Source organism: Alnus glutinosa, chromosome 9, assembly GCF_958979055.1.
Source record: "Alnus glutinosa chromosome 9, dhAlnGlut1.1, whole genome shotgun sequence".
NCBI lineage: Eukaryota > Viridiplantae > Streptophyta > Magnoliopsida > Fagales > Betulaceae > Alnus > Alnus glutinosa.
In genome coordinates this window covers 24,537,201-24,551,086 of record NC_084894.1, presented here as the reverse complement: position 1 = coordinate 24,551,086, position 13,886 = coordinate 24,537,201, and the positions used below count along the sequence as shown (strand labels likewise).

The following is a 13,886-nucleotide window of genomic DNA, read 5'->3' as shown; positions in this document are numbered from 1 at the left end:
AAGATCAATCCAATTAAACTTCTCCCAACTGGTTTTCTCTAACCAAAAATAAAAACTGGTTTTTCTCTTTCTTTTTTTTTCTTTTTCTTTTTTTAAGTTTTTTATAAATTTCAGTTATTTTTTAACAATTGAGTGGTAGTTTGAAGGAGATATATATACTTTTCCCAAAACCAAAATAAGAGTTGTTGGAAATTGAAGAAGCTGATCGAGCCACCTTGTAAGACTTTCTTCTTTTTTAAATGGAAGCAAATTATAGTTCTTGGGTTTCAATCATGGGTCGATAATGTCAATTAGGATCCCTATTTTAGTTATATTATTGCTATAATATCACTATTTGGCTTGTAATTGATAATTATTAAATTTTGATCAAATAGTGATTTTAAAAACCATATCATTATTAGAGGGAAACAATAAAGACTTCTAGAATTACTCCAAAAATTGGGATGCTCTAAAACTAAGATGAAACCCTCGAACCCTATACCAAAACTAAATTGTTTTGCTATATTATTACTTTTAATTATATTTAATATATATTATATATAAGGATATGCTAACTGCAACTGTTCTAGGCGGTTAAAGGTTTTTGTCAATTGCCCACCAAATTGGTTAAATGGTGAGAGGTTAACTGTTAATTTCCGTGCTTATACACCCCTAACTATAGGCAATAAGTTGAGGAGATCCAGTAGGAAAGAATAATCTATGTACCGTGTGTTAAAGAACCAAGTAGATACATATTGAATGGTTTGACAAATAGCAGCCATGTGAAATGCTAAGGAGAAACCATAAATTGACTCACCAGTTGAATAGCATTTGAAATGTTAGGCCGACGAATAGATAAGTGAAACGTTTAATAACTCGAATACCCCAATTTAAAATGTTTCGTAGTTCAGTACCCTTATCTCAAAACGGCATATAATTCGATACCTTTTTGTGAAGTTATCCCTATTAATTAAGCTTCAAAAATATACAACTTCAAATCTTTGAATCTATATAGCCGGCTATTAAGCCTTCATAAGTCTAAGATGCATAGACTATAAAAAAGGTGAAATAAGTGAAATATTCTAAAAAAAAAATATGAACGTGGTTAACTATGGTAAAAAGAACAAAAGATTTGCATCTTCGAACACATGCTTTTAATAACGACAGAACATGTGCAATTTTAAATAAATAGACGGAAACAAAAATTTCTTTATTACATGCTCATACACTGGCATGGCCACTATATCTTTTTCAACAAAAGAAAAGCACCACGTACCTAAGACTCCCAGGTCAAAAGTCAAATCATGAAATCCTGTATATGTCTGATGGCTTCCCAAAGAATTAGCGTTCAACCACGATTATAGGCTGGCCGGGCAGAGAGAGTACATCATATTCATCGATCACAAGTTTCTTCTTTCTCTCTATTTCCAACCTCCAAGTGATCGATCCACCTATAAGCTTTCAACGTGGCACTGCAGCTTGATTAATTTGGTCGATGGTCAAATTTACCCATAGCATGAGACAACCAATTCAACGACCAATACCTCTCAGGATTGAATCAGTGCTAGACATGGAAGGAGCAGAAGCCTGGGAAAAAGGAACTGATATGAAATCAGATGATTCATTACTTGTAAATGCACCAAAAGAAGCACTGTAATGTGGTAATTCCCGCAGATCAGCATCACCATCCAAAAACTGCACCACTTGCTTCATGCTAGGCCTACTAGCTGGTGTTGCATGTGAGCAAAACAGGCCTAGTTTCAAAACCAATTCCATTTCATCCACCACATAATTTCCTTCCAATCTAGGATCACTAGTGTCAAGGATAGCTCCTCTTCTACAGCACTCTGAGACCCAATCAACCAAAACCAGTACTTGTTCAGACAGTCCATCAGCCTGTAGCTCTATAGGCTTTCTTCCACAAGCCACTTCGAGCAAAAAAGCCCCAAAAGCAAATACATCACTGCAAGTGGTTGCCCTTCCTGTTCTAGTAACCTCCGGAGCCAAATAACCTACAGTCCCAACCACACGGGTGGGTTGGGGATTGGTACCATGGTCGTATAATTTCGCAAGGCCAAAATCTCCTAGCCTTCCATTTAATCCAGCATCCAAAAGAACATTGCTTGCTTTTACATCTCGGTGTAGAACAACCTGTTCCCACTCTTCATGGAGGTAAAGAAGGCCAGATGCTACTCCTTTGATTATTCGAAATCGTTGAGCCCAGTTAAGGTTTGTTTTTTCATTTCTATATAAGAACCTGTCAAGGCTTCCGTTGGGCATATAATCATACACCAAGAGGAGTTCTCCCCTTCGACGGCAGTAACCCAAGAGCTGCACCAAGTTCCTATGCCTCAATCTTCCCATGCTAACGATCTCAGCCACAAATTCCTTCATCCCTTGTTTGGAATCATGAGAGACTCTCTTTACTGCAATTTGAACATTAGACGAAGGAAGTATTCCCATATAAACCTTTCCAAAACCTCCTTCTCCAAGAAGCTCCTTGTCTTTGAAACCTTTGGTTGCTTTGTAGAGATTCCTATAGCTGAACCTGTGGGGGCCATACTCCTCTTCCCAATCTTCTAGTAGTTCTTCATATTTCTTCCTCCTCAAAATGTAAGCAGCAGCTCCAGCGACGGTTATCAGCACAAGCGCTACTGTTATGAGAGAAGTGATGATCACTAGGCTTGGTTTCACTTTCCTCCCCTCTGGAAGTGGAGGAAGGCTTGAGACATCAAGGCTTTGGGCTGGTCCACTTTTGTTAAAGCTCCATCCAAGAATATATTGGTAACTTGCAAGCGTACCTGTGGCTGAAGAGAAACCAACATACATAGATTTCAAGAGAATTTGAGACAGGTCGATGTGTCTTGACAATAGAGGCATGTCTGGTTTTGGGATTGTGGTAGGGGCAAGTGTTACATTCAGTAACTTTTCTGCTCCATCATAGTCTATCCAAGTATGAATTGGATTCCCACTCAGGAGCTCCAAGCTTAAATTCTTCCCTTCTTTTTTGGAAAAATACTCTGCAGGAGCTAATTCAACAGATTTCATGCCGTTGACATTGATTCCCACATGATTTGTAATATTTCCAAAATCAAAGTCCGGAATAGGATCAAGCTCGATGGCGAAGATGTGGTTTGTAGACAAGTTGTTATTTGAAGCATTGAAGAGCCCCAGATACCGATTTGCTTCAGCTTGGGTGAAGTCTGTCGAAGGACTGATGGTGAAGGCAATTCCGTGACCACCAAGGTTTTTCTTGATCACTTCAGGAACCATGGCAAACACAAAGTTTGTAGAAAATGAAAGAGATGAAGTTGTATCAAAGTTTATTGGAAAGGGATAGAAAGCGCGACCTACTTCATTGCGTGAAAGGTTGGTTAGCTGCAATAGACCGTTGGGGTGGATTTCTGCGATTCCTTGAAGACTCAGATTGGCTTGATCATGGAAGCCATTGTAGATGAACTGGTTTACATCTTGAGCAAGGGCCAAGGGAATATAGTAAACATATAGCAGTATCTGCAAAAGAAGTGATCTAAGATCTATTGCCATTGGAAAAAAACTAATGAACAAATTAATAAGGGAGGCAATTAATGGCAGAGCTAAAAGGAAACTAAATCAGACTATCCATATATGAAATTATTCTAACAAGGTTAAGCATCAGTATCTGTGTTCCCATAGTCATGGCTAACCAATCAATTACCAAAGAAAGATAGACAGTCTACTTGGAAATTGGAAAATGTGAACCACCAATAGGAGATATATATGCACCGACGTTGACTATGATTTGAAAGATTCATCATCCAATTAATCCAGCCTCAAAGGAGGACCGCGACTAAATAGAAATATCAGCATTAAGAAAAACTCTTGGGGTTAGCAGTGAAACAAGAGCTGGCATTTATTGAGAGGGAAAAAAAAAAAAAAAATCTTATTTAGTCTATCTCTAAATTTTCATTTGATTTAAATTTAGTCTCTAAAAGTTTTCAATTTCAAAAATATAGTTTTTTGGTTTTGTCCAAATTTAAAGGAAAAAAAAAAAAAAAAAAAATCATATTTAGCCCTAAGTTTTTGTGTTTCTAATTTCAATAATAATATAGATAGGTTTTTTAGTCACTTCTCCGTCAAAATAAATGGTGCCATATGTTACGTGTGTCTCAATTGACACGCTAGCATCCATATCATAGCCTAATTAATATCACTGCCATATCATTAAGCTATAAGTCATTCATAGAAAAAAAAAAAAAAAAAAAAAAAAAAAAAAAAAAAAAAAAACTGTTTCCTTCGTCACCCTAATCCCTAATATTTTGGATTTGTAACATTAAAGAAAAAAATCGATAACTTTGATGCTGACATTGATATTGGCCGATGCCTGCTGATATGGACAATGTCATGTCAATTGAGACAAACTTAACAGATGAAAAATCGCTAACTTGGACAGTAAAGCGATAGATGAACAAATTTAAAATTTGGACAAAACCTAAAATTCTTATTCTCGAAATTGAAAACTCAAAAACTAAATTCAAATCATATAAAATTTTAGGAACTAAGTATGAGTTTTCCCAATTTAAAACAGGTTGATCAATTACTACATCATAAAAGTTAATTGTTTGTCATGTTTTATATATGTATCTTATTGAAACCGACAAATCACCAGTCAAAAGAGGGCAGAGGTTTGGTCAATGTCAATATTCCATTTATATACATATATATATTTTTTCAAAGTACGTGCTATAGATAATTGATTTTTCAGTACCTTCTTGAATAAAGTCTTTGCTTCATTTCATACCTTTAATAAAGTCTGGGCAAAATTACCATCACTTGAATAATATAGAAGAAAAATTCCAGTGCCAGAATTCAACTCTTTTCTTCTTCTTCTTCTTCTTTTATTTTTTTTTTCGAATTGAATGAAAGTGCCAATATTCAACGGTCATATATAAATATTCAAACAATATATATTAACTGAGTAAAACATCAACTTGCATTACAATGAATTCTTGGATTAATCATTATTAATCGCTTGTCAACCTTGGCCAAAGCAATTGAAAGCTTACATATTATCTTTGATTTAGCGTTTGCAGAGTGGGGTGTAGACCTTCGGTGAATTTTCGTCCTTTTGATAAATGAAAGAAAGGGCAGTTTTGGATGCTCGTTTCATCCATAAATTCAATCCGTAGTTAAAAGTATTGATTAAATAATTAAATTTATTTATTCTTATTAGTTCAAACTTTTAGAAAAAGTTGTGATTTAACATGGTATCAGAGTCAGATGTCTTAAGTTTGAATTCTGACTTAGTTATTCACCCAATTTCAATTAAATATTCCACGTATTGGGCCTCACCTATTATATTGATTATATGATTAAATTTATCTCTTCCTATCCGCTTAAATTTTTAGGATAAGCGATGATTTAACACAACATTTTTGTGCTTTAATTTCATTGCGACCCAAAAATACCGAAGTGATATTGACTGCATCATTGTCTTTTATTTTTTTGTTTTTAAAACAATTGCTGGGTTTCACTTTTTGTCTATCTCTTGTTCATCTCCGCATAAGAAATGAACAAATTTACATGGACTAGAGAGGAAGTGTAACAGCCTTTTTTTTTTTTTTTTTTTTTCCTTAAGAAAAAGGGGTCATTTGTTTTGTTTTGTTTTTTTTTTTTTTTTTTTAATATTTTTTTGACAGAATGGGTCATTTAAATAAGCTACTGTAGTAATAAATTTCTTTAGTCCTGCCATCTTCACATGCATAATTGCAATATATATATATATATATATATATATATATATATATATGTTTGTGTAGAAAAAGACAAAAAAAAAAATAGACTGAAGAGTCGTTGGAAATTTTATAATGCCCACCTTGTCCGACCTATTTTTCTTAAATGAAATATTCTTAATGTGCGCGTTCGTAGCAATTATATATATATATATATATATATATATATATATATATATACACCTCCAAATAAATCAGTAACAATTAGTGTTTTTTTTTTGGGATTGGACAGTAACAACTAGCTTGTAATCCGGGCAACGTTCAGGTTGTTTTTAATTATTTTTTTCATTTTTAGATTTTAATTTAGAGTAAATAACAAAACTTACTGCATAATTAACCCTAAGGGGCCGGGGGGGTGGTTCAGTTGGTTAAAACATGGGATAATAAGGTTTTTTTCTCATTTGATTCCGGATTCGAATCTCCCTGAGTGCAACCTCTCTCTTAGGGCCAGCCAATTGGGTTGTGTGGGGGATTCTTGCGGGCCTCTAACCATCTGTTTATGATTTAAGGCTCAATGCTTGGAGTAGCGTCGGACATGGAGTTAGGAATTAGTCATTGGTTTCCTGGCAAGGTAGTCACTGCGCTCAGAAAGTTTGACTGTCACCTTGGTGGGATAGTTGTTCAATGAACGAAATACATTGCAGCCTATAGGTCAAGGGCCGGTTGGGGATACCTTAATCAAAAAAAGAAAAGAAAAAGTTACTACATAATTAACATTTCTCAAGCTAAATTTCAATAAAATTAAACTATGATAAATTATTTGCATATAATATATGCAGTTGATCAAATCTTTCATATGAGAATGAGAAATCTTTAAATGATTAGAAATATTTTTTTAAAAAATAAAAATAAAACAACCATCATTAGGCTGTTGTTGCATAAATACCCTCCTTCCAAAAAAACATCAATTTGTTTGAGACACCGGCCCGATAAAAGAAGGACACGAATGGTGGTTTGTTTGACCACTGGGTTAAAAGTGTCTTCAAAGTCCACACCAGATTGTTGATGATGGCCCTTTACTAGTACTAAACGATATGATCGAGCTTTATATTCCTTAATTAATATTGCCATCCACTTTCCTCTTGAGTTTAAACACCTATTTAATTACAACCAACCACATGCATGGCGCGAGATGTAAATGTGATGTTGACGAAGAATCACGTACACGTGGTTTCATCAAACATGAAAATGGCAATATATATTAATTAGCTAGGTGTTCCTCCTTACTAATCTTCAGGGGATTTGGTTGTATACAAAAGATCGAGAAGAATTAAAAGTTTACAACTGTAACGTATACAAACACGAAGATAAAAGTTATTCGCCATCACTGTACGTCTTCACAATTGTTATCTCCAGAGCCAGAGGAGTTGTCAGGCATCACCGAGATCTTCTGGTAGTCTACCCATATATAGCATATATGACAGCCAATTCAACGACCACCTCTCAGGAATGAACCGGTGCTAGACATGGAAGCAACAGAAGCCTGGGACGACATGAAATCATATGATTCAGTAATTGTAAATGCAGTAAAAGAAGCGCTGACGTCATGTGGTGATTCCCGCAGATCAGCATCACCATCCAAAAATTGCATCACTTGCTTCATGCTAGGCCTGGCAGCTGGTATTGTATCCGAGCAAAACAGGCCTAGTTTCAAAACCAATTCCATTTCCTCTGCCACGTAATTACCTTCCAATCTAGGATCACTAGCATCAAGGATAGCTCCTCTTCTACAACACTCAGCGACCAAATCAACCAAAATCACCTGTTCAGGCAGCCCCTGGGCCTGTAGCTCTATCGGCCTCCTTCCACAAGCCACTTCGAGCAAGAAAGCCCCAAAAGCAAACACATCAGTGCAAGTGTTTGCCCTTCCTGTTCTGTAAAATTCCGGAGCCAAATAACCCACAGTCCCAACCACATGGGTGGTTTGAGGATTGCTGCCATGGTCGTATAATCTCGCAAGGCCAAAATCTCCTAGCCTTCCATTTAATTCAGCATCCAATAGAACATTGCTTGCTTTTATATCTCGGTGTAGAACGACCTGTTCCCACTCTTCATGGAGGTAAAGAAGGCCAGATGCTACTCCTCTAATGATTCGAAATCGCTGAACCCAGTTAAGGTTTGGTTTTTCCTTGCTATACAAGAACTTGTCAAGGCTTCCGTTGGGCATATAATCATACACCAAGAGGAGTTCTCCCCTTCGCCGGCAGTAACCCAAGAGTTGCACCAAGTTCCTATGCCTCAATCTTCCCATGCTAACTATCTCAGCCACAAATTCCTCCATCCCTTGTTTGGAATCATGGGAGACTCTCTTTACTGCAATTTGTACATTAGACGAAGGAAGTATTCCAATATAAACCTTTCCAAAACCTCCTTCTCCAAGAAGCTCTGTGTCTTTGAAACCTTTGGTTGCTTTGTGGAGATTCTTGTAGCTGAACCTGTGGGGGCCATACTCCTCTTCCCAATCTTCTCGTATTTCTTCATATTTCTTCCTCCTCAAAATGTAAGCAGCTCCAATGACGGTTATCAGAGCAACTGCTACTGCTATGAGAGCAATCATGATCATTACGCTTGGTTTCTCTTTCCTTTTCCTCTCTCGGGGAAGTCGAGGAAGGCTTGAAACACCAAGGCTTTGTGCTGGTCCACTTTTATTAAAGCTCCATCCAAGAATGTAGTGGTCACTTGCAAGTGTACCTGTGGCTGAAGAGAAACCAACATACATGGATTCCAAGAGAATTTGAGACAGGTCGATGTGTGTTGACAAGAGAGGCCGGTTTGGTTTTGGGATTGTGGTTGGGGCAAGAGTTACATTCAGTAACTTTTCAGCTTCATCATAGTCTATCCAAAGATGCATTGGATTCCCACTCATGAGCTCCAAGCTTATATTCTTCCCTTCTTTATTGGAAAAATACATTGCAGGAGCTGATGCAACTGATTTCATGCCGTTCACATCGATCCCCACATGATTCATTGTAATATCTTCAAATTCTGGGTCCAAAACAGTATCAAGCTCAATGGCCAAGATGTGGTTTGTAGAATTGCCGTTATTTGAATTATTGAAGAGGCCTAGATACCGATTTAATAGAGCATGGGAGAAGTTTTTAGAGGGACAGATGGTGAAGGCAATGCCATGACCACCAAGGTTTTTCACTTGAGGAGCCATGGCAAACACAAAGTTGGTAGAAAATGAAAGAGATGAAGTTGGATTGGATGAAGATGTGTTGAATTTCATTGGGAAGTGAAAGAAAGCACGACCAACTTCTTGGCGTGAAAGGTTGGTTAGCTGCAATAGACCATTGCTGTGGATTTCTGCGATTCCATCAAGATCCAGATTGGCTTGATCATGGAAGCCATTGTAGATGAAGCCGTTTTTATCTTGAGCAAGGGCCAAGGGAATATAGGAAACATAGACAAGTACCAGAAAATGAAGTAATCTAAGAACTACTGCCATTGGAAAAAGAGGGGAAGTTTGTACTCCCCCCTGCAGACAGAAGGCGTTACTTGTTTATATGTCTCAAACTCCAGAGAAGATAGACTGACGACTTGGAAAAGTCGTTTTACTCACCACCCCTTACTGACTGCTACGTTGTCTACCCTCAAAGGACCGGCATCTATTGAATCCAACAAAGCATTTATATTTTTTTAAAACTACGTACGATAGAAAATTTATTTTTCCAGTACTACCAACTTGAATAGTCTTTGCTCCATACCTTTGGAATAAGTCTCGGTGACGTAGCGGAACGGAGTGAAAGAGAAACTTCGTTCTCAAATACAAACAATCAACTCACGAGTTGAAGGGAATAACTTTAATCCAGTGATAATCAATAATCTCCCCCTTTTTCATATTGCCTTCCTATTTATAGTGAAGCCCTAAAGGCTTGTAAAGAAAATAAACAATAATAAAAGTGTCAGCAAATCTTCCTTAATCAAATGAGATTTGATTGGGAAGGAAATCCTCTCATTTAAGGAAAAGTAGGACAAGATAAATAACAAGAAGAAAATATGGAAAGTCAACAAAATTTCCATGAAATCAGCAATGGAGTCTTCCAAGAAATCCGCACGGCAATTTCTCCAAAAATATCGATTGTCGGCTGATTCTTCCGCAGTAGCCATCTGTTTCGATTTAACCGAGCTTGGTCTCGATTATTTGCCGAATAAGACCGATTTACTGAGCTGGGTCTCGGTTATTTGCCGAAGTTGGATCGCGGCATTTTCACCGAGCTGATTCCCGACTCATCTCGGCTATGTGCCAATCCAGACACTCCCTCTCGGATAATGTCCGAGATGACATTGTCAACCTTCCGAGACGCCTCCTCGAAATCTCCCACGTCTTGGATCTTTTGGTCATCTCGGTCTCAAAAGGATATTTTCGTCTCGGCCTCGGAATCTTTGAGTCGACTCGGGAAATTCCATGTCTCAGTCTCGGCAACTTTAAGTCGACTCGGGAAATTTCATATCTGGGCCTCGGCAACTTTACGTCGACTCGGCCTCGGAATGCTCTTTCCGTCTCGGCCTCGACATCTTTTTCCTTTTGTATTTCCATTGTCGGCAAATAGCTTTCTTCATGTCTACTTGACACATGTTCGTGAATACGCCCGTTTGGTCATAATTTTGATGTCAAGTCGGACCTTCTCGGTAATAAGGGCATCTTGGAAATAAGATAGAAATCTTGTCCAACATCACTTGGCAATCTTACCATCACTTGAAATCAAATGGAAGAAAAATTCCAATGCCAATATGTGTATACAGAACCGATATAAATACTCAAACAATATTAACTGTACGCGTAAATTTACAATGAATTCTTGGTAGCAATCTCTTTTAAACCTTGGAAATTAAGCAACATGAAAGCTTACGTGTTTTCTTGGAAAAAAATATAATTTAGCCTACTAAACTATCATCTTTTCTTTGGATAGGTCCCCAAACTATTAAGACTTACACTCTGACCCCCCAAACTATCAAAACCTTTGAAAAAATGCCCTTATTAATAAAATATTCTCATAATATCCCTGTGATCGATGTGTCATTTTTCAATTTAAAAATAAAAAATTTAAAAATTTAAAAATTTTAAAAATATTGCGGTCGACCAAACGATGTACTGCTTCTTTCCAGTATCGTTGTTGGGCACGATGCACGCTTGCAGGTCGGACTAGTCCCCGGCTCTCCGACACGGACATGGCTAATTTCCTATATTTCGATATCTATGATGTTGATCTTTCGCAGTTGGAAAATAACGCCACCCCAAATAAAATAAAAATAAAAATAAAAAATAAAAAATAAAAATTTAGTTTAGTATTTTTTTTAAAAAAAAGAATCATTTTTTTAAAAAAATTTTGAATATTTTTTTCTAAAATTGAAAAATGACACGTGACATGGATATTATGAGGATATTTCGTCAAAATGGGTCTTTTTTAAAGGTTTTGGTAGTTTGAGGGGCCAAAGTGCAAGTCTTAGTAGTTTGAGAGACCATCGAGAAAATATGTAATAATTTATGAGGCTAAATTGTATTTTTTTCCTATTTTCTTTAATATTTCAGAGTTTGCAGAGGCAGTAGTACTGTTGGTAGCTATAGGCAGTCGCTTAATGCCTAGCTTAATTGTTAGTCTCGGAAAATATCTTTGATTCAGTGTTTGAAGAGTGGGGTGTAGACCGTACAGTGAATTTTCGTCCCATGTGACAAATGAAAGAAAGGGAAGTTTTGGATGCTGGTTTCATGCAAAAATTCAAGGCTATAAAATTGGCATCACTTGCAAGTGTATGTCAAAAATTCAAGGCTATATATATATATATATATATTAACTTCTTTTAGTCCTGTCATCTTCATCTACTTGCAATATATATATATATATATGTATGTCAGAAAAGACAAAAGGAGAGCCGTTGGAAATTCTAGATGCCGGCTACCTTGTAAGACTTCTTCTTTTCAAATAGAATATAATGTTATTTAGCAAAATTATCGTTATTTGGGTGGTCTAAATCATTGGTCAACAATATCAATTATTTTAGGTATATTATTGCTATAGTATCGTTTACCCATGAAAAGAATATTACATATCAGACTCTCTATTTACATACACAAATAATGTGATTCACTTGTCTCATTGAAGAGCCCATATATATACCGATTTGCTTCAGCTTGGGTGAAGTCTGTCGAGGGACTGATGGTGAAGGCAATTCCGTAACCACCAAAGATTTTTACTTCAGGAACCATGGCAAACACAAAGTTTGTAAAAAATGAAAGAGATGAAGTTGTGTCAAATTTTATTGGAAAGGGATAGAAAGCACGACCGACTTCATTGCGTGAAAGGTTGGTTAGCTACAATAGATCATTGCTTTGGATTACTGCGATTCCATCAAGATGTAGCTTGGCCTGCTGGAAGCCATTGTAGATAAATTGGTTTTAGTCTTAAGCAAATTAAGGCCAAGGGAATACTGGAAACGACATAGAGAAGTATAAGAAAATGAATTGATCTAATAAATGTTGCCATTGGGTTGAGAGGAAAGAAGCCTGCTTTTTGTAAAAAGAAGGGGTTTTGTTTTTTTCTGAGTGTAGACAGAAGGCTTCATTGGTTTAAGTGTCTCAAACTTGTGGCAACCATTTGTCTCCTGAAGAGAAATGCTAGAGGTATTACAAACTTTTATAAAGAGAAGATTACAAACTGACATGGAATCTAATGTAACATTTTATTAATTAAAAAAGAAATGCTACAGGTACTTAGGCTTACAAACTGAGTTGGAGTCTATGTGGCATTTTATCAATTAAAAAACTTATATAGGATTCCACATAGGATTGGTGTTTTATCAATTAAGAAACTTAGACACGTAGGATTGCATGTAGGTGGAGTCCGGTTGAACCCAGCAACCGACGGTGTTGGGAGCTCCCCTGTGGTCGGGGTCTGGTCGCCGAGGTGACGTGGTTGGAGAACTGGTTGTCCGACGACGGGGAAGAAGATCTAGAGGTGCACAGCGCGGCTGAGGAAGATTTCTAGAAAGAAGAAGAATGATGTCAATTTACATAGGGAGGTTTAAATGAGTTTTTCAATGAGAAATGCTAGAGGTACTTGCAAACTTTTACAAAGAGAAGCTTACAAACTGACATGGAATCTGATGGAACATTTAAAGTATTGATTAAATAATTAAATTTACATTTTTTTATTAGTTTAAGTTTTTAGAAAAAGTTGTGATTTAACATGGTATCTGAACCAGATGTCCTAAGTTTGAATTTTAACTTAATCATTTACCACATTTCAATTAAATATTCAACGTATTGGGCCTTATCTATTATAAGTAAGTTTGAGCCCATACGTGAGAGGGCGTGTTAAAAAATTGATTAAATGATTAAATTTATTTATTCCTATCAGCTTAAACTTTTGAAATAATTGATAATTTAACACAATATTCAACATTTATGTGCTTTCATTGTGACCCAAAAATGCCAAAGTGATATTGACCGCGAGAGTCACAATCTTTTTTTAAAATAAATAAATAATGTTGACTTTCATTTTTTGCTCATCTCTTATTCATCTTCTTATAAGAAATGAACAAATTTATCATTGTATTTTTAAAATTCAATGGTAAATTTACAAAAAAAAGAAAAAAAAAAAAAGGGGACTAGAGAGGACGTGTAACAGCCATTTTTTTTTTCTTAAGAAAAACAACGTGATTTGTTTTGTTTTGTTTTGTTCTTTTTTTTAATAGAAGGGGTCATTTAAATAAGCTACTATAATAATAAACTTCTTTAGTCCTGTCATCTTCACATAATTGCAATATATATATATATATATATATATATATATATATATATATATATATATATATATTATTGCAATAAAACAAAGTGAAAAGAAAAGACAAAAAAAAAAGACAAAAGGAGGACCTTCCAGAACGTGGTCCCCCTCTCTTGTAAATCCCACTTCTTTCTTTTGTTTTGTCTTTTAAGTCTTCTCTTCTAAAAGAAAAGAACCGGCCTTGCTTGTGTATTTTTGTAATGTAAAGAAAACAAAAACAAATAAAAGATAAGAAACTAATGGTGAAGAAGAGAGCTTCTAGAAACTTTTATTTTACTGAGTCTTTCCCCTTCTCTCTCTTACGGTCAATTAACAATTAAGAACAAGAGAGAGAAATATCTAAAGAGAAAAA

The 13,886-nt window shown here is 36.0% G+C and overlaps 2 protein-coding genes across 2 annotated transcripts; both read right to left on the bottom strand.

The window, feature by feature from the left end:
- Window positions 1–1,123: 1,123 nt before the first annotated feature.
- Window positions 1,124–3,621, bottom strand: LOC133878124 (L-type lectin-domain containing receptor kinase IV.2-like). Its single transcript, XM_062316629.1, has one exon. The coding sequence runs from the start codon at window positions 3,523–3,525 to the stop codon at window positions 1,510–1,512; it is 2,016 nt and encodes a 671-aa protein (XP_062172613.1). The 5' UTR covers window positions 3,526–3,621; the 3' UTR covers window positions 1,124–1,509.
- A 3,300-nt stretch (window positions 3,622–6,921) lies between these two features.
- On the bottom strand, window positions 6,922–9,255 carry LOC133878045 (L-type lectin-domain containing receptor kinase IV.1-like). Its single transcript, XM_062316530.1, has one exon. It carries the CDS (start codon window positions 9,196–9,198, stop codon window positions 7,180–7,182), a length of 2,019 nt encoding a protein of 672 aa, XP_062172514.1. The 5' UTR covers window positions 9,199–9,255; the 3' UTR covers window positions 6,922–7,179.
- Window positions 9,256–13,886: the final 4,631 nt, after the last annotated feature.